This window comes from Chelonoidis abingdonii, chromosome 19, assembly GCF_003597395.2.
Source record: "Chelonoidis abingdonii isolate Lonesome George chromosome 19, CheloAbing_2.0, whole genome shotgun sequence".
Taxonomy (NCBI): domain Eukaryota; kingdom Metazoa; phylum Chordata; order Testudines; family Testudinidae; genus Chelonoidis; species Chelonoidis abingdonii.
The window spans coordinates 527,545-549,021 of record NC_133787.1 but is presented as its reverse complement, the minus strand read 5'-3'; the positions used below and the strand labels follow the sequence as shown (position 1 = coordinate 549,021).

Genomic DNA, 21,477 nt, shown 5'->3' with positions numbered 1-21,477 from the left:
TCACGTGCGGAGTCTTGATAACGGAGCCTTTTGGACTTTGTCAAGGCTACGTCTTCACTTACCTCCGCCCCGTACCCGGCGGGTAGGCAATCGATTGCTCAGGGATCAATATAGTCGCGTCTTCATCTCAGACACGATATAATCCGATCCCCGGAACGCGCTTTATATCGATTCTGGAACTCGACACAACCGACTACGGAGTTCGCGGAGATCGACATGGGAGTGCGACATTGATCCGCGCTCTGTGATGGACGGTAAGTAATTGCGATCTTTAGATACTTGACTTGCCAGTCTTATTGTATTCCACGTATCTGACGTTGCGTAAGTCCTTAAGACTCAATATTCCCCGTAGTGTAGGACCACCGCTAAGAGAGAGGCTCGTGGGGTCCAGCCACATGGGTTTGTGCTTCAGTGGCAGGCACGCCGGATTGTTCTGTGGCTTGTGTTACGTGGGAGGCCAAACCTGAGATGATCACATATAGTTTCCTTCTCCGTTCAGCTCTGAAAGCTGACGAATATGGATGAGTAACACACTGTAGCACTGGGGCTGATCACCACACGAGGAGTCAAACATTGGTCGAGGAACAGCCACTGAACAGCTATGGCCAAGAAGTTCATCTAACCTTTCCTTGGCACAGAAGGTGAAGGCTACCAAAAGGATTTCTCAAAAGATGGGTGACTGGGCAACAAAATGGCAGATGAAATTCACATTGATAAATGCAAAGTAATGCACATGAACAACATACTATCCAATTTACATACATTAAGATTGATGGGGTCTATATGTAGGCTGTTACCACTGCCAAGAAGAGATCCGTGGAGTCATTGTGGACAGTCTCTGAAAAAATCCACTCAATTGCAGCGGCAGTCAAAAAAAGTGAACAGAATTCTTGGAATAATTAAGAAAGGGAAGATAATAGGACAGAAAATATATGTTGCTCTCATATAAACCCCATGTTGTAGTACACCTACATTCTTGAATGACTACGTGCTGATATGGTCTCCCCATCTTAAACAAGATATATTGAATGAAAAAGGTTCAAGAAAAGGGGCAAACAAAAAATGACGAGGGGTTCTGGAACGGCTTCCGTGAGTTTGAGGAAAGATGAATAAGACTGGGAGTTTTCAGCATGGAAAAGGGACAACTAAGGGGAATATGACAGAGGTCTACAAAATCATGACTGGTACGGAGAAAGTAGATAAGGACATGTTATTTACTACCCATAACACAAGAATCAGGGGTCACCAAATGAAATTAATAGGCAGCAGGTTTAAAACAAATAAAGGGAAGTTCTTCTTCATGCAGCGCACAGTCAATCTGTGGAACTCCTTGCTGGAGGATGTTGTGAAGGCCAAGTCCATAACAGGGTTCAAAAAAGAACTAGATAAGTTCATGGAGAATAGGTCCATTGATGGCTATTAGCCAGGACAGGCAGGAATGGTGTCCCTAGCCTCTGTTTGCCAGACGCTGGGAATGAGCGACAGGGGCTGGATCACTTGACGATTGCCTGTTCTGTTCAGTCCCTCTGGGGCACCTGACATTGGCCACTGTTGGAAGACAGGACACTGGGCTAGATGGACGTTTGGTCTGATCCAGTAGGGCCATTCTTATGTGTGTGTGCTCTGGGAAGGGTATTTGGGGTGCTGGAGGAGGTATTTGGGGTGTGCTGGAGGGTTTGTGTGCACTGGGAGGGATATTTGGGGGTTCTGGAGGAATTTGGGGGTGCTGCAGGGTATGTGTGTGCACTGGGAAGGGTATTTGGGGTGCTGGAGGAGGTATTGGGGGGTGCTGGAGTTGGTACCTGTGGCCTCACACCCCAGGTAGGGGGCAGTCTCGCACTCCCTGTCACGGTGGCAGAGTGGCTGGTGCAGGCTCGGGACACAGCGCCGACCCATCAGTCAGTGTCTCCCTGCAGGGCTCACCTCCTCCCCAGGGTGGGGAGCGAGGGCCTGGTCCTATCCCCCTTCCTGGTCGGGCTCTGGGGCTCTGCAGAGGGGCAGGTGGCATGGCTGAGAGACACTTGGCAGCTCCACTAACCTGGCAGGGTGGGTGGGATCTGGCAGCCGCGGATGCAGGGGAGGGACCAACTGAGGCACAGAGATGGCTCTTTCTGAGCTACAACAAGCAAGGAAAAATTCTGGACATTTCCCACTGAAAAATCCTCCTGGGTGGAGATCGGTGGACCAAAAGAGAGGTAATGTCCAGGAAACCCGGCTGTATGGTAACCCAATCCCAGTGCGACCTTCGGCACAGATCCTGAGAGGTATTTAGGCACTAATGCACAATGATTTCAGAGGGATTTAGGTGCCTAAATACTTTTGAGAATCACGGCCTTGGTTGCTCCTTGCCTCAATTTCCCTATCTGTACAATGGGGAGAATAGCACTGCCCTGCCTCACATGGCATTACAGACTGTGAGATGTTCAGACACTACCATACAAGTGGGGAGCTGGTGTAAATGCACTGAGATGCTGAACTTCTATGCCCTCTCAGTATGCAGACAGAAAGATAACACTGCTCCACTAGGCTGGCAGCTGACAGTGAAAATAGAAATGTCACCATAAACTGCCTTGCATGGTGTCAAGTATCAGAGGGGTAGCCGTGTTAGTCTGGATCTGTAAAAGCAGCAGAGAATCCTGTGGCACCTTATAGACTAACAGACGTTTTGGAGCGTGACAGTCACTACGGAAAAGGATAAATGGACACAAATCAGATATTAGGAATGCATACAAAACCTGTAGGAGGCACTTCAACCCTCCCTGGCCACACTTAGCAGCCTTAGGGGCCATCCTGCAGCAAAAAAACTTCAGGACCAGACTTTTCAAGAGAATGCTAGCTTAGTTCATTTTGCAAATTTTGACACATCAGCTCTGGACTCACAAAGACCTGTGAAGGCTTCCAATTACAGAACCAGTTTCTCCTCCCTTGGTTTTCACACCTCTACTGCTAAACAGGGCTCACCTTCCTGACTGAACTAACCTCGTTATCTCTAGCTTGCTGCTAGCATATATATACCTGCCCCTGGAAATTTCGCTACCTTCCACTCCGCACATCAAAGATTAAAACATGAATCTCCATTGCCGTCTGAAAGTTTCACCCACGAAAGCTCACGCTCCAAAACGTCTGTTAGTCTATAAGGTGCCACAGGATTCTCTGCTACCATAAACTGCAGCTCCCTTCCTCCAGCCCCCTTCTTCCCCCTCACAAGCTAGTCACGTGGCTGAAGGAGTCACATTAGCGATCTGCCCAAGGCTTCCTTCAAAGGGGCTCCAGCAGAATGCTGTGCAATTCCACGCTTAGTGCAGGCTTCTCAGGGAAGCGGTCTCAGCCTGGAGAGAAAGCAGGACCTTTGCCAGGGCAGGCAGACGTATGGTGGGAAGCCAGGCTGAACAGAGCCGGGCCAGTGAACGGAGCATTGGTGTGAAACAGACCGAAAAGAGAGGAGGTGCAATACAGGAAACACGTGTGTGACAGCAATTCTATTACTTACTTGCCGTGTGACATACAGAACCCAATCGGTCTGTGCCTGGTGAATACAGTAGCTCTTATTCACCAATGGTATCACAAGCAGGGCTGCCCAGAGGATTCAGGGGACCTGGGGCAAAGCAATTTCAGGGGCCCCTTCCATAAAAAAAGTTGCAATGCTATAGAATCCTGTATTCTCATGGGGGCCCCTGCAGGGCCTGGGGCAAATTGTCATCCCCCCTAGCCCCCGGGAGCGCCCTGATCACAAGCATGGCTGAGGTTCCATTGTGTTAGGCACTGTGTATACACACCGAGTGTGAGACAGGCACAAGGAGAGAGAGAGGCCCAGCGAGGGAAGTGACTTGCCAAGGGAAGAGGACTCAGGGCCATTCCTCCGAGCCCACTGCGCCATTCATCCGGCACACGGCCTCACAACGGGCCTGGGTCTATGGCCTGTTCTCATGCTCAGTTGGCCTTTCCCAGGGAGGTTGCACCACAAACTCCACTGGGGCTACTTGGTCAGGGAGCACTAGCCTGGGTTGTGGCATCAGGCCCTTTGCTGGCTTCATTACCACAATGCACTGGGGCAGTAGTTTGATTTAGGGTTTGACACCACTGGAGTGGGCAGGGTCATTTCAGGGGTTCACCTGCAGCTCCGGGACTCTTCCATTGCCCTCCACACTCGCTGCCTTCCCCAGACATCTGCCCTGTATCACAGATGGTTGGAATGGCAGAGAAAATTCTTTGGTACCCCAGCAGGGAGGCTCCTGCAATGGGGTGGTTAAAGGTCTGGCCCTGACACGCTCTCGGGACACTTGTATTGCTCCACTGGGATGTTTTCCAAATATTTGAAGAGCTAAATAAAACAAGCTTTAGAAGAAGAGAGAACATGGGGTAGTGGGTAGAGAATTGGTATGGGACTCTGGAAACGTAGGTACTATTCCTGGCTCTGCTGTGTGACCTCAGGCAAGGCACTTTTCCTCTCTGTGCCTCAGTTTACCATCCTACCATTTGTCTGTTTAGGCCGGGGTAGGCAACCTATGGCACACCAGCTGATTTTCAGGGGCACTCACACTGCCCGGGTCCTGGCCACTGGTCCGGGGGGGCTCTGCATTTTAATTTAATTTTAAATGAAGCTTCTTAAACATTTTAAAAACCTCATTGACTTTACCTACAACAATAGTTTAGTTCTATATTATAGACTTAGAGAAAGAGACCTTCTAAAAACGTTCAAATGCATGACTGGCACCCGAAACCTTACATTAGAGTGAATAAACGAAGACTCGGCCCAGCACTTCTGAGAGGCTGCTGACTGTAGGCCTGTCATAGCAGGGACTAGGCATCTGGACAGAACTTAGCACAGTGGGGCCCTGATCTTAGTTACGGCCTCTAGGTGCGACTGGAAGGCAAACAGTAGTGATAGTTCAGGTTCTCAGATGGCCTTTTAGCAGCTTCTCCCCACAGATGCAATCCCAGCACTTCCTCAGTTACCCCCGTGGTGACCTGTGACTCAGCACGCTCACCTCCGAAATCACCTGCTGTTGCTAAGCGATCTTCACCCCTGAAGTGGAACCCCGTCCCCCGCCCTTGAAGTGCAGTTGCCGCTGGTGTGCGATGCACAGTGAAGATTGAGGTTGGTGGCCTGAGTGGGAAGTTAGCCAGATCTAAGTCGGCTGTGGTGGCCGCACAGGGGTGACAAAGCACCCGGTTATGCATTGTCTCTGAAAGGTGCCCCCTCCCCCACATATCACAGCCGCACTTGGCACAACTCACTCCCGACTCCCCATAGCACCGAGCCTCCCACCTGCACCCCTCCCCAACATACCTCACCAGGAGGTACAAGCACACAGCACTTGCCCTACATAGCACTAGCTTCCCCTGTCCCTGGGGCTGCCAGAAAAGGGGGAAGAGATCTCCCTGAGCTCGGGGGGATTCCGTTACACTCACGTTTAAAACAGGTGAACAGTCTTGGCACCTCAGCTTATTTCCATTGGCAAGGGTGTCCTGTCCCTTTAACAGCTTGCTGGAGAGGGAGACAGAGTGCGAGTATGTGCAGGCTGGCTCTCACATGCCCTGTGTGTGTGGGGGGGAGGGGGGGGGTAATGGGTACACACGGCTGCACTGTCTGACCTGAGTACACACAGCTGCCCTTACCCAGAGCTCAGTTTTACAGCCCATCTGCGTGTCTGGCTTTGGCCCATTTGCAGATGAGCTGCCCAACTCGGTTTAATTGCCGTGTGTGTCTTGCCCCGTTACAGGCTGGCTGCAGAGCCAGCCCGGATCATCTGGTTTCCTTTCTGTTCCTCAGCGAGAAGGTTGCTCTCACTGAGCACTGGTAGCAGGGTGTGAGCCAGACCCCAGCACAGTGCACCAAGTGGCCCTTCATGACAGCCACAGTACAGGAGGGGGGAATTGCAGTTTTGCCAATAGATTTGGTGTCCTTATTTGCCTTCTGCCTTTTGAGCCTTAAAGGTGCACTGGCGTCACATTTTGAAGCTTCCTCCACACTCCTAGAAGTGGAGCAGGACGACTGTCCTGGCTAGCTTGGGTTTCTTTTCAGCAATGAGCAGGCGTCTCCATTTCTTTGACGGGGTTACTGGCCAAGTGCAGGGGGAAGCAGGAGACGTGATGTATCTTGATGTTAGTATGGCTTTTGACAAGGTCCCACATGACATTCTCACAAGGAAACATGGTCCAAAGGAAATTACCATAACTGTACTAAACGCAACTACCCAGAGTGGTTCTCAGAGGTTCGCTGTCAAACAGGGAGAGAGTATCTGGTGGGGTCCTACAGTGGGTCTGGTACTAGTCAACATGTTCATTAATAACTGAGATAACGGAGTGGAGGGAGTGCTTATCAAATTCGCAGATGACACCACACTGGGAGGGGTCGCAAGTACTCAGGAGGATGGGATTAGAATTCAAAGTGGCCTTGACAAATTGAAGAATTGGTCTGAAATCACCAAGATGAAATTCAATAGAGGCAAGTGCAAAGTACTGCACTTAGAGGGGAAAATCCAATGCACAACTACACCCCCCCACAGGGAATAACTGGGGAGGCGGCAGAACTACTGCAAAGGCTCTGGGGGTTCTAGTGGCTCACAAATGAAATATGAGATGTGAGGCAGCTGCGAAAAAGGCTCATATCCCTCTGGGTGTATTAACAGGTATGTTGCATGTAAGGCACAGGAGGGGAGTGTCCCACTCAGCACTGGGAGGCCTCAGAAAGGGCATTGTGTCCAGTTCTGGGGCTCAGGAGTTAGGGAAGATGTGGACGAATTGGAAAGAGTCCAGAAGAGAATAAAAATGATCAAAGATTTAGAGACTCTGACCTGTGAGGAAAGGTTAAAACCTGGACATGTCTAGTCTGGAGAAAAGAGGCCTGAGCGGGTAGGTGATGAGAGTCTTCGGATAAGTACTGTTCTAAAGAGGATGGGGATCAATTGCTCTCATTGTCCACTGACGGCAGGACAAGACGTAATGGGCTTAATCTGCAGCAAGGGAGATTTAGGTTAGGTGTTAGGAAAACTCTTTCTAACTCTCAGGGCAGTTAAGCTCTGGACCAGGCTTCCCAGGGAGGTTGTGGAATCCCTGTTGATAGAAGTTTTTAAGAACAGATGAGAAAACACTTGTCAGGGCTGGTGTATGTTGTACTTGGCCCTGCTTCAACACAGGGGCTGGACTTGATGACTGCTTGAGGTCCCTTCTAGCCCTATGTTTCTGTGATTACCTCTGCTGCCCTGCTGTTCCAAAGCCAGAGAGCCCAGGAAGTGCTGGGTAGCCATTTCCCTGCAGCTCTGAGCCACTATCTGGCCTGAATGAGATGCTTTTCCTCCCTGTACTCCCTGAGCCGGCACTATGATGCTCTGTACCTCAGGGAACACCCCGCACCGCCATGTCCATCCTTACAATTGTGTGGGATCCAATGGAAAGTTTGTCATGTCAGGTGTCTTTGGAAGGCTCACGATGCACTGAGCATTCTTGTTATAGTGATGTTATAGGTTGTAATTTCATGTATATAGTGATGAGGCTGAAAATGTGTCCTCATGGCTTAAAACAGGCCCAGGCAAAACTCTTCAAGAGCAGAGGGGCAGTTCGCACCTCCTCAGGGCATGCATGGGACAAACCCAGCCCATGTTCACAGGAACAAAGGACACTGGCCTAGGCAGCAACAAAGGGTCTGTTGGACTCTCGAGCGAGTCACCCCCACTTCCCTTGGTCAGTTTGGGACTGCGGTGAGGTAATGCTCATCTGACCCTGAAGGGGGGGAGGGGCAAGGCCAAAAGGGAGAAAAAAACATGATAAAAGGGAAAGATGTTCGCCAGGCTCTTGCTCCCTCTTCCACCTCCATCTACAGACACCACCACCAAGCGACTGAAGCGCTGATCAAAGGAGAGAGCCTGGCTGAAGGGCAGCCGAAGCATCTAAGTTTGTAAGGGCACTGAAAGTATAAAAATCAGCTTAGAATGTGTTTTGCTTTTATTTCATTTGACCAAATCTGACTTGTGTTTTGACTTATAATCACTTAAACCTATCATTATAGCTAATAAATGTTTGTTTATTCTACCTGAACCAGTGCATTTGGTTTGAAGCATGTCAGAGACTCCTCTTGCGATAACAAGCCTGGTACATATCAGTTTCTTTGTTAAATTGATGAACTCATATAATCTTGCAGCGTCCAGTGGGCATAACTGGACACTGCAAGATGGAGGTTCCTAGGGTTGTGTCTGGGACCGGAAATATTGACTAGTGTCATTTGGTTGCACAATCCAAGCAGCAGCTGGCCAAAAGTGCTCACTCATGTAACTGGTAGCAGCTTACATGCCAGAGGCTGTGCATGAACAGCCCGGGAGTGGGGGGTCTCACAGCAGAGCAGGGTAAGGCTGGCTCCCAGACTCCAGCATTGGACACACCTAGCAGATCACTGGTCCAGATAGCACCAGAGGAATGTCACAGGCACCCTAGCAGCGCACACATTCACAGGGCCCTGCACACCTGGGAGCTCCCGCATGGTTCAGCCTGGCTTGATGGACAGGTGTGGCAGCCACAAGTGACAAACCATGCCAAGCTGAAAGTCTTGGGAGAGCTGGTGAGGAGGGCCAGGATGTAGAGTGAAAAACCACCTGTGAAAGTGAAGATGCAAATGGACGACCACTCTCTTGCTGGCTGCCAGATGTGGTAACCTTGTTAGGATTTGACGAAGGCAGATCACAAATGGGTTCTGAATCTGCTGGGAACTAGACCCTGAAGGATGAGACAGTTGAAATGAGCTGGCTGTTATCTGAAGCTGTGACATAAAATCCAGTGCAGAGCTCTGGCTCGGCTGTTCAGGGCTGCAAGGCCAGGCTTAGGACTGTTTTTCACTCTCTCTCCATCCCTCCTTTTAGGGACAGTGAGGATGAGTGGTGCAAACACAGGCTGGGAGGAGCCCAGTACTCCTTTGTTCTAACCCAGGGTTCGGCAACCTTTCAGAAATGCTGTGCCGAGTCTTCATTTATTCACTCTAATTTAAGGTTTTGCGTGCTGGTAATACATTTTAATGTTTTTAGAAGGTCTCTTTCTCTAAGTCTATAATATAGAACTAAACTATTGTTGTATGTAAAGTAAATAAGGTTTTTAAAATGTTTAAGAAGCTTCATTTAAAATTAAATTAAAATGCAGAGCCCCCCGGACGGGTGGCCAGGACCCAGGCAGTGTGAGTGCCACTGAAAATCAGCTGGTGTGCCGCCTTCGGCACCCATGCCATAGGTTGCCTACCCCTGTTCTAACCTCAGCTCTGGCACTTGGTGAGTGTGTGGCCTTGCACAAATCACATAACTACTTTGTGCCTCAGTTTCCCCAAACTGGCCTAATACTGCTTAGTGATCTGCCTCACATGGGGTAATTAGACAGCAAATGCTCACCAGTGCTCTGAAAACACATAGTGTTAAAGGAGTGCTAAGCATTAGTCAGAGAGGGACGCATCAGGGCCAGATTGCAGAGGCACAATTTAGCATATGACCGACCTGTGCACATGCAACTGCCAACTCTGGCCAAAGCCAGGCAACTTCCTTTGCTGCTGTCAGCCTGAAAGGGCCACTCTCCTTCAGTTCAAGTAGCTGTTACCCATTTGGCTAGGAGACTGTCTCTGCCACATCTCAGCAGAGACTGATTCCCCTTGGCAGGTGAAAACTAAGACCCGAGGGCTGTTCTCACGCTCCCAGCACAGGAGCCAGCCCTGTACTGTAGTCCCAGTATACACACGCCCCCTTCCCCCTAGAGATATGGAATATGGCCAGAATTCCAGTGGTGAGTATATACCACTTCCAGGGACATGTTTTCACCCTCCCTCCCTCTCCCCCCACACAATGTCCTTGTAATAAATTGCAGCACCATAGGATTATACCACTCCCAGGGAAACGTTTTTGTGCATGCACACACACTAAATTGCAGCACTATAGAATAAATAGTCAAGTCTCTCTGGTCCCCTCTGCTCACTGATTCTAGGATATGTCTACACTAGAAATGCTACAGCGGCACAGCTGCAGCTTATACACTCCCTACAGCTATGGAAGAGGCTCCTCCCTCACTCTAGTCAATCCACCTCTCTGGGAGGTGGGAGTGAGGTCGATGGAGGGAATGCTTCCGCTGACCCAGCACTGTCTACACTGGGACTCAGGTCAGCTTAACTACGACTCTAAGGGGTGTAAAATTTTCACATCTCACATGACACAGCTGAGTCAACCTACATTTTTAGGTGTCAATCAGCCCTTAGCCTAATGTCCCACCCCTCTGAGCAGCTTCAAATTTCTGATTTGGAAATGAAATAGCCTGCCACAAACATTCCCTCCTCCTCTTTCCCCCAGAATTCCCCACCCCTCAAAGGACAGTGGCCGCAGGACAACTGACATTCAGTCTGGGGACGGTGACAGCTTTGCCGGACCTCAAAATGTCATGGCATTCAAGTCTCTGAATTCTCCCCTCCGCGGGACCAAAACCAGGAGTTCTCCAGAACTGGAAAAGAAGGGAGCCTCCAGATTTGGAAGTGGGCCCAGTACTGAGGGCGAGAGATAGGAGGTCATGGGATTTGGAGGAGAGAGGGTTCTGTTTAGAAGGTTTTATGGTTCCCTCTGCATTCTGTACCATAGAATGCATAGTCATAAAGGCTTCTGGCTTTACAGGCAGTGAGACACAAAAAATAATCGCAAGAACAAGTCTGACAACTCTACACACCATTGCCATCCCTGCAGTTTTTCGATAGTGGCTGGGATATCCAGGGGCAGGGCAGCGTGATGTGGCGACAAGGTGTTACTGGCTCTCGTCTGGGATGACCTGCCCTGCCTATGGCTCCCTGCTCACCACACACCGCCCAGACCTTACCTTTGAAAACTCATGGCCATCAGGGGAGGTCCCAGATGACTGGGAAAAGGCTAATGTAGTGCCCATCTTTAAAAAAGGGAAGGAGGAGGATCTGGGGAACTACAGGCCAGTCCCTGGAAAAATCATGGAGCAGGTCCTCAAGGAATCAATTCTGAAGCACTTAGAGGAAAGTGATCAGGAACAGTCAGTAAGGATTCACCAAGGACAAGTCATGCCTGACTAACCTAATTGCCTTCTATGAGGAGATAACTGGCTCTGTGGATGAGGGGAAAGCAGCGGACGTGTTATTCCTTGACTTTAGCAAAGATTTGATCCAGTCTCCCACAGTATTCTTGCCAACAAATTAAAGAAGTATGGGCTGGATGAATAGACTATAAGCTGGATAGAAAGCTGGCTAGATCGTCAGGCTCAACGGGTAGTGATCAATGGCTCCATGTCTAGTTGGCAGCCAGTTTCAAGCGGAGTGCCTCAAGGATCGGTCCCGGGGCCGGTTTTGTTCAATATCTTCATTAATGATCTGGAGGATGGCGTGGACTGCACTCTCAGCAAGTTTGCAGATGACACTAAACTGGGACGAGTGGCAGATACACTGGAGGGTAGGGATAGGATACAGAGGGACCTAGACAAATTAGAGGACTGTGCCAAAAGAAACTTGATGAGGTTCAGCAAGGACAACTGCAGACTCCTGCACTTAGGACGGAAGAATCCCATTCACTGTTACAGACTAGGGACCGAATTGCTAGGAAGCAGTTCTGCAGAAAAGGACCTACGGCTTACAGTGGACGGGAAACTGGATATGAATCAACAGTGTGCCCTTGTTGCCAAGAAGGCTAACGGCATTTTGGGCTGTATAAGTAGGGGCATTGCCTGCAGATTGAGGGACGTGATCATTCCCTTCTACTCGACATTGGTGAGGCCTCATCTTGAGTACTGTGTCCAGAAGGATGTGGAAAAATTGGAAAGCATCCAGTGGAGGGCAACAAAAATGATTAGAGGGCTGGAGCACATGACCTATGAGAAGGGGCTGAGGAAACTGGGACTGTTTAGTCTGCAGAAGAGAACTGGGATAGTTTGCTGCACCTTTCACCAGAATGAGGGGGGATTTGATAGCTGTTTTCAACTACCTGAAAGGGGGTTCCAAAGAGGAGGGATCTAGACTGTTCTCAGTGCTACCTGATGACAGAACAAGGAGTAACAGTTTCAAGTTGCAGTGGGGGAGGTTTAGGTTGGATATTAGGAGAAACTTTTTCACTGGAAAGATGGTAAAGCACTGGAATGGGTTACCTTGGGAGATGGTGGAATTTCCTTCCTTAGAAGTTTTTAAGGTCAGGCTTGACAAAGCCCTGGCTGGGATGATTTCACTGGGGATTGGTCCTGCTTTGCGTAGGGGGTTGGACTAGATGACCTCCTGAGGTCCCTTCTAACCCTGATATTCTATGATTCTATGACCTGCATTCCCAGCGGCAGGATCTGCGAAAGCACTCAGCACTGGCAGAGCCTTGCTCGCACTGACTCCTGGGGAAGGAGAGTTAGGCCAACACAGAGTGCTTTTGAAAACCCCTCCCTCTGTATGCACGGCCTCTGCAAGGACCACGGGACACAATGCATTTGTTACACTCCTTTGATGGCTTCTCCTGAGCTCTGCTACTAGATCCAGCTGTGCTCCCCTTCAAAGAGCTACTGGTTTGACTTCCAATGAGGGGAGTGGAGCAGGATAATCGGTCAGAAATATTTGCTGCTTTTCCAATTTTCCCATCCCAAACACATCAGGGCTGAATCGCATCCCGCTCTGCAGCAGGGACACATTAGTCCCAGCAGTGAATGCTTTCTACCATTGGAGAGGAGCTCAGATTCTCTGCCCCTTTCCAATGGTTAAAATGCTTTTGCCTCCACCGCTGGCAGACCAGGGCATTGGCCCCTCGCAGCACCAGTTCTTATAGCCTGAGGAGCTATGATTTAGAGATCGTTTGTAGAACTTTATTCATTACATTGTCCTTCCTCTCTCGACACCAGAGCAGTTAAACTCAGAGCATCAAGAAGCTTGAGTTACAGGGGAGAGGTGTGAAAATGGCACCCCAAACTCTCCAGCCCATTTACAGAAAAATGTTATGACATAAGCAACATCCATGATGGTGCAGGATGCTGTAGAGTCTTTATTGGCACAAACCCAGGGAGGCTGCACTACCTAGGGGCATAAAGCCAGGAGGGAGCTATGTGAGCCATTCATGACGACTGCAGATCAAATGATTATGCCATAAGACAATGCAGTCTGTATAGGACTTGTATGTAACAGAAAAGAGTGCCTAGAAATCTCTGAGCTGAGGTACTTAGCTGGGCCCCCTTACGCAGTAGCCGAGCACCTCACACCTCCCTGTGAGGTAGGGCAGTTCTGTCATAGCTGTTCTTTGGATGGGAAACCAAGGCACAGAGAGACTAAGGGTATGTCTACACAGGGCTCTGTCATGGGTTTAAGCACAAGCCGCACCTTCCATCCACACACAAATCCATCTGACGGGGGTCAGCAAGCAGCAGGACCGGCGCTAGGGGGGTGGGTCTGAGCCCACATCCTGCTGTGACTCAGGTCCAAGCCCTGTCATTTTGCAGTGTGGATGCAGGTCAAGCCACACACCTGAGTCAGAAGGTCTGCGGAGAGCAGACATGTTAGCGCAGCTGTAAACCCACGTTTACAGTGCAGTGTGGATGCTCATGCTGACTTGGAAACATCAAGTCCAGAAGCCCTGGTCCCACAACCTGGGTTTACAGTGCAGTGTAGACATACCCAGGGCACACAGGAAGGCTGTAGCAGAACAGAGAACCCAACCCAGGTCCCCTGAACCCTAGGTTAACACTGTAACCACTGAGCCATCCTTCCCCTCAATATTAGAGTCCCATGTGTGCAGACAGCATCCTGCTGATCTTACAGTGGAGACTGCAGCAGGACCCAGCAGAACTGGGTTCACTTTCCGGTTCTGCCGCAGACTCCTTGCTGCACCTTTCACCAGCTCCGCACCCCTGCAATGGTGTCTGCCTTATCTGCTTCTATTGTAAGCTGCTTGGGGCAGAGACTGCATCTCCCCAAGCATATAGAGTGCCCAGCATGGGACAGAAATGATGAGACACACTAAGCACACGACAGTGCAGGGACTGAATCCTTTATTAGTATGACCGGCTGGACGTGAGCCCTCCCCCACCTGCTGCCTGCTGTTGCTCTCACCTTCCTGGGGAGACTGAATGGAAACCAGACAGAGGGAGGTTTTCTTGTATTAAAAAAATAAAATCACCAAAACACCCAGATGAGCCAGAGTCATATGGGGGAAGTCCCAGCACGGAGGGGCTGGGACCCAGCTGGGTCCACAGGAAGAGTGGAGCGAAGGGCTACAATCCGAATTCCACAGCATCCTCAAAAAGAGGCTTTGACAGCAAAACTGCTGGGGGGGTCAGCAGGAGTCCAATTTGTGCTCAGTGTGTGGGGTGAACCTTGATCCCCTCGTCCACTTTCCCAGGCTGCCAGGTGCTGGTGCCCCGAGACCATCAACAGGCAGGGCAAGGCCTTATCTTTAGGCAGGAAGTGGGCAGCTCCTGCCTGCTCCGTCTGATTCCTCCCACTGCCAGCAGCATAAGGGGCTGGGAGACGGACACTGCCCAGGGCTTTCGTGGGGACTGGCGCTGAGAGTGTGCCCATTGGGATCATGCCAGTGGAGATATGCTACTGCCATCGACTAGGCAATACTACCCCCAAAGTGCCCCCACCTGCTGACAAACCCCCTCCCTGATTTTACAGTAAAAGGAAAAACCCTGCAGGACGTACAGGTTGAGTCTTGGAGAGAAAAACTGTTTCTGCATCTTATTTTCAGCAGCTGCCAGCCACTGGCCAGTTCTTGGCCATGCAGGGAGGAGCGGGATGCCCTTGTGCCAGTCTCACGGCTTGGTCTTGCTCAGTCTGATGTCACGCTCGATTTCAAACTGCCTGTGATCCACACGCTCCAGAAATGCTTTCCTGTCAATGTACCTGCAGGGGAGAGGGAGGCCGAGAGAAGCAGGGTCAGCACAGACTTGCCCTGGAGGGATGCCAGGCCTGGAGCCCGTAGTGTGGAATGCTGCCTTGACTGAAAGGTCCTGGGAGCATCCCAGAGCAACTTTCACATGTCCCCAAGCAGCCAAAGCGAGCAGGTGGGGGCAAACAATGTATGCTACACAACAAAGCTGCCTGTCTATGTCTTTACCCAGCCTCCATTAATGAGCACTTCGCATTCTCTCCTCACCCCCCCGGGAGGCAGGGCAGGGCTGTTCTCCCCATTGTACAGAGGGGAACTCAAGCACAGCCAGACTAAATGACTTGCCCAAGGTTGGCCAGGCAATCGGTGGCTGAGCAGGTAAAGGACCCCAGTCCACCAACCTAGTTCCCTACCCCCACCCCCCAAGATTATTTCCCCATCTCCCCAAGCTCTCACAGAAGTGCCTGAGAACACTGCCGGGCAGAGACAATGTCTGCAAAGCACTTTGCCATTTGTTAATGAGCTACAGCTGTATTATAATACCCTCTGCCACAAACCATACTACGGCCAGCCTGGGCTCCGTGCTACTCATTAACCTATCGCCACAGCGAAGCGGGAGCTGTAATTGACTCATCTTGCTCATTTGCCTTTTGTTCCACCATGGAACATGTTCAGCGCTCAGCACAAGGTCACTGCACTCAGCATGGGGATGCCAAGACATCCCCACGGCCACAGAGGAGTGGGTTTGCTCGGGTCCTCTCTCATTGCCACCCCAGATATGCCTGGCACACACAGCAGGCAGACAGTGCTAACCACCTACAGAAAGTCCAGCTCCAAAGCAGTGGCGGAGGCTGCAGCTGAGCCAGCCCCAGGGCAGTGAGGGGATAAATATCCCAAGACTCCACCCGGTTTAGAAGCTATTAGCTGGCTGAGCTGGCTCTGTCAGTCCTCTTCCCAGGGCAGCTGGCCAGCAAGCTGAGCCGCACAGCTGGCATCCTGGGTGGCAGTGAAGGCAGGGACTAAATGGGCTACAGAGGCTGAGCCATTCACTTGCCTCTAGGATGGTCCCTCCAGGACAGGAGGTGGCGCGTCGGCAGAGGACTGGGGATGGGAAGCTCGCTCTGCCGCTGCCCCGGCTGTGCCTGCTTCAAACTGCAGGGATTCCTGGCTTGCAGCCCCCTTTCACAAGCTGCGATAACACATTTCTCTCCCCTCTTGCAGTGACTGGCCAGCCTCAGACCGTCCCACTCAGAAGGTTTGGTGAACAGCTTCCTCCAAACGCAGTGCTGTCTGGCCTGCCACCAAGCCTGCACATTAAGGGATGTGTCTTTGCCCCTGCCCCAAAGACAGAAGTGCTGTCCGATACGGTCCTACCCTGCGCCATCTCATGACAACAGATGCGGGTCAGCTCAGGGTGAATGCTGCCGAGAAGTAGTGGCCCAGCATGCTAGTCCTGGCCGCTCTCCTGGGGGAACCTGCCCGCAGACCCTGCTTCAGTTTACAAGTGCCAAGTAGTTGGGTTGCTTCGCACAAGTTCCTGTTTCTTACCAGTCACAAGCTGCCACTCAGCTTGATCCTCCTTGCAGTGTCTGCTTAGGCAAGGCCTGGTCCTGGCCTAGCAGGGGACGGGGCTGTGCATCAGAGGTGAGGCGCATGGCACAGCTCGCTGGGTGGGGTAGGCACCCACACTGGGTGCTGCAGACTATGAACAAGGGTGCACAACAATGGAGTGTGGAAAAACTTGCAAAAGAGCTCCTGGGCACTGTCCCCACCCTATGCTAATGGCACTAGCCCTTCACTTCCGAGAGAACAACCCTCCAATCACAGCAAACAATTCTGCGGGGCGAAGCTGGGAGGGCTCAGAGCAAAGGAAAACCAGGGGCACCCGAGAATGAGCCATTTTGCCCTGACAGAGCTTAACTGCTCCTGCGCTGGGCTCTCCCCAGCTGAAGAGAGAGGTCAGAGGCCCTAGTGCATTAAGTGCCTGCAAACGCTCCAGTAGGCAGGAATAATGTTGCTGCAGTGGCTGCGAGAACTTCTGCTGAGTCAGGCTGGCCCTGGGGCAGGAACAGTACCAGCCGTGGGGTTAGCCAGACCACATGGCACAGAGCTGAGCAAGCCGAGGTCAGGGCAGGCCCAATGCAATTCTAGGAGCTTGTCAGACTCTCCCCTGACTGCTGCCCGTGGCTCTGGCATGCACCCTCTCACCTCAGAGCTGAACAGCAGTGCCAGTCACTGAGCGGGCCAGCTATGGCTTGTGAGGGAGGTCCACAGGGGCCAAGAGTTACCTGGGTGTGGACAGAATCTAGGGGCACTTCTAGAGCAAGCACCCCCACTGGTGTCCACACCCCAACACGGTCATGCCTGGGGGTCAGTGTAGTCTGCTGGCGTCTGCACTGAGACACCTGGACGAGGGCCACATTTCCAGAGCCAGCTCAGTGGGCTTCACCTCCCCTAAACCACCTCTGGAAAATCAGCTCTATCCAAGTGCCTAACATGAGGCCCTTGTGCCTGGAAATTCTGGTGGCAGTGAGGTCTTCCAGCTTAGCCATGAATTAACTACCCCTCCCAACCTCCCTGTGAGATGGGGTTCAGGTTACCCCTTGCTGCCATGGGGTAATGGACACAGAGCAATGTCCCGCAAGAGTGAGGATTCACACTCAGAGCATCCTAGGTCCTGGTCATGTACCCAGCCAGCTCCACCTCCTGTGATGTGCAAATCCCCCAGGAGAACGTGCCAGTCCACAATGAAGCGCTTGGTCGGCCTGGCTTGGCAGTTCAATGAGAGGCATCGGTTGGGATTGTCCAGATCTGCGTTCTCCAACAGGCTCCTCGCTCTCATCTGCATCCCCTTCCCCGTCCTCTAACATGTATGGGAAATGAACAGGGAGAACTCTGCTGCCTTTCTCCCTGGCTTTCTCAGCTGGCCTGGTTAGTTGTAAGCCTAGCTGTGGATCCAGCCTGCCTTATCTGAGCACCTCCCAGCCAGTAATGGATGGGAGGCAGAGCAGCGCTAGCCACATTCACAGCTAGGGAGGCCCAGGTAGCCTTGCCCCAGGTTACAGAGAGGCGGTGGCCGAACTAGGCACTGAACCGAGGTCTCCAGCTCCAGTGCCCTACCTCAACAATGTGTTTGCTCCATGACTGTACCTGCTCCTAGGTCAAGGGGGTCCCCATCTCAGCAGGGGCCACACTATAACAAAATAAAGCATAACAAAATGCAGAACACAAAGGATGCTGGGAGCTTTCCCCCTCCCCCGGACTGATGAACCCGCTCACCTGCAGCATGGGAGGTTTGCTGGAGATTATCTTCTAGCTTATTCACTCTGCCCTGGGCTGCGGGGAGAAGCTCAGGAGAGCTCCAGAGAACATGGCTGCAGAGGCACTGAGGCCACATGAGGTTTTGTAGAAAGCTTCAAGTGACAGGACAAGTCACAGCAACAGTTTGCGCATGTTACTAGAAGCCCTTGGAAGTCCGGCCTTCACATCTGGGACATTTCATAGTGCTTTTAATACCGGGGTACCAATGAAAACCAGCTCCAATGGAAATGTGGGAATGCCTGTTTGCTACATTTCACAGACACCGGCCTGGCCACATGCCGGGACAGTGCTCTCCGCCCCGCCTCAGAGATCCTCGAGGACTCACCCCTCTTGGGATGGGGAGTTTCTGGGTTGTTCAGCATCCACCCCTCTACTCAATGGAGATGTGTGAATGGCAGGCAGCCCTCACCGCCCCCCCATGAGCGATGAAGCCAGGCTGCTCCTGGCAAGGGGCTAGGTTCAGGGGTGCCGAATGGGGGTCACAACAAGGGCACAAGAAATGATGAAATGGAACCTGCACTGACATAGGAAGCACGACCGGGCTTTGGTTAAGGTGATGCGCTGGACTAAAGAGATGCGAGTTCAACCTTTGCTTTCTCCGTGCCTCAGTTTCCCATCTCCACACTGAGAATAAGAGCACCTCCCTTCCTCACAGAGCTGTGGGGAGGAGAAATCCGTTGGTGCTTGTGGGGCTGACAGCACTGACCTCCTTTGCAAGGCACTTTGCAATCCGCTGGTGAATAGCGCTCGATAAAAGCTAGGGATTATTAATTATTCCTGGGAGAAGCCTAGATACTGCAATGCCGAGGGGCACAGGAGAGAATCTGGCATTTTGAGAGAAAGTAAAACCAGGGTCACTTAGAGTGGGGAGGAGACAGAGTTAGGGATGTGGCTTCATCTGACCTCTGCTGCTTTTCTGACTGGGTTTCATCACAATGTCCCTGAGAGTCTCATCTCTCTGGTAACCTTCAGGCAGCAATGCGGACGGTTCAGGTATGTCTACACGGCAGTGTAAACCAGTGGGACCCGGGCTTGTGGACTCATTGTTTCCAACCCTGCAACTGAGCATCCACACTGCATTGTAAACTTGGGCCCAGTTCTCACAGCCACACTAACACATCCATGCAGCACCTTCTGACACTGCAGAATGACGGGGCTCTGACTGACCTGCCAGTGGCATCCTGGGACCCTTGTCCTGAGTGAGTGCTGACCCGAATCAGACTGATCTGAGGGTGTCCCGAAAGGGAGCCAGATCTCAAACCAGAGTCAGAGCCCAGCCTTGGTGCGCAGTGCAGACGTACCCTGTCTTGGTGAACATGGTTCCCATAAAGTCTGGCGATTCACCCCTCCTTCAGTATTGCAATTTATTCTGGGGGAGCACATCCACACCCCATCAGTGGCTCACTGTGCCAGCACTGCGTAGACACAGGAAAATAGTCCCTACCGCAGGCAGCTTGCAGCCTAATGACAGACTTGCAGCATGGAAATCATCCTTCCAGCCTGGGAGGACTAGTGGGGACTCCCTTTAGAGTCAGCCAGCATGGCTCATAGACTCATAGACTCACAGGTCAGAAGGGACCAATATGATCATCTAGTCTGACCTGCACAAGGCAGGCCACAAAACCCTACCCATACACATTTATAACAACCCCTAACCCATGACTGAGTTATTGAAATCCTCAAATTTGTGATTTGAAGACCTCAAGCTGCAGAGAATCCACCAGCAAGCGACCCATGCCCCACGCTGCAGAGGAAGGCGAAAAACCTCCAGGGCCTCTGCCAATCCGCCCTGGAGGAAAATTCCTTCCCGACCCCAAATATGGCGATCAGCTAAACCCTGAGCATGTGGGCAAGACTCACCACTCACTGCTAGGCTAAGGCTCAGCAATGTGCCAGGTCCCTCCCACCCAAGGGCCAAGATTCAGACTGAAAACAGAACCCAGGTGCAGAGCACATCACAACTGCTTGGCCAGCTCCACGCTGGATGACATCAGCATTACCCTGTATGACACACTGCCCAGCCCAGCCAGGCTCACTGCCAGTGGGCACTGGGGGATGGGGAAGTGCCTTTTCAGAATGCTGCACATGAACGGATGACTGACAGCTCGGTCTGTACTCACTTTGGCTGATGGCAGGTGCTAATCAGAGTGTGGCGTTGATTTTGCACGCACTCACCTGTCAGCCTGCTTACAGTCCAGGCATAAATGGATTAAAGAATCAGTACCAGGAACAGAATGATGCCGTCCCTCCTGAATGTAGGACAGCTCCGGTCTTCTCTTGTCGTCATTAGATCCCAAATGTAGCTTGTGGAGATAACTCCTTACAAGAATCACAATGATGGAACTATGTCTACGCAGCAGCGGGGAGGGGTAAATCCCAGCATGGGTAGACAGATGTGCTAGCTCTCCCTGGGCTAGCCCCTAAAACCAGCAGTTTGGCCGCAGGTCTAGCTGCTGCAGTACAACCCCAGTCAAGATCCTAGGCACATACTCAGGCAGCTAGTTAAATTCAAAGCAGCCTGAGAGGAGTCACAAAGGGAGCTCACTAAACTGAGTGATGGGCAACAAAATGGCAGATGAAATTCAATGTTGATAAATGCAAAGTAATGCACACTGGAAAACATAATCCCAACTCTACATATAATATGATGGGCTCTAAATTAGCTGTTACCACTCAAGAAGGAGATCTTGGAGTCATTGTGGACAGTTCTCTGGAAACATCCACTCAATGTGTGTAGTAGCAGTCCAAAAAAGCTAACAGAATGTTAGGAGCCATTAGGAAAGGGATAGATAAGAAAACAGAAAATATCATATTGCCGCTATATAAATCCATGGTACACCCTCATCTTGAATACTGTGCGTGGTTCTGCTCACCCTGTCTCAAAAAAGATATACTGGAATTGGAAAAGATACAGAGAAGGGCAACAAAAATGATTAGGGGACTGGAACAGCTTCCATGTGAGGAAAGAGACAACTAAGCGGGGATATGCTAGAGGTCTATAAAATCATGACTGTGTAGAGAAAGTGAACAAAGAAGTGTTATTTATTCTTTCACATAACACAAGAATGAGGGACCTAGACAAATTAGAGGATTGGGTCAAAAGAAATTTGATGAGGTTCAACGAGGACAAGTGCAGAGTCCTGCACTTAGGATGGAAGAATCCCATTCACTGTTACAGACTAGGGACTGAATGGCTTGGCAGCAGTTCTGCAGAAAAGGACCTAGAGGTTACAGTGGACAAGAAGCTGGATAAGAGTCAACAGTGTGCTCTTGTTGTCAAGAAGGCTAACAGCATTTTGAGCTGTATAAGCAGGGGCATTGCCAGCAGATCGAGGGA

The 21,477-nt window shown here is 51.2% G+C and overlaps 1 protein-coding gene across 1 annotated transcript in view; it reads right to left on the bottom strand.

Annotated features, from left to right (window-relative positions):
• Positions 1-13,960: 13,960 nt before the first annotated feature.
• CFDP1 (craniofacial development protein 1) overlaps positions 13,961-21,477 on the bottom strand; it is a 146,573-nt gene continuing 139,056 nt past the window's right edge. The window contains exon 7 of the mRNA XM_032792257.2: positions 13,961-14,833. Within this exon, the coding sequence (XP_032648148.1) occupies positions 14,743-14,833 (91 nt within the window). The 3' untranslated portion in view covers positions 13,961-14,742. The remainder of the gene's footprint in view (positions 14,834-21,477) is intronic.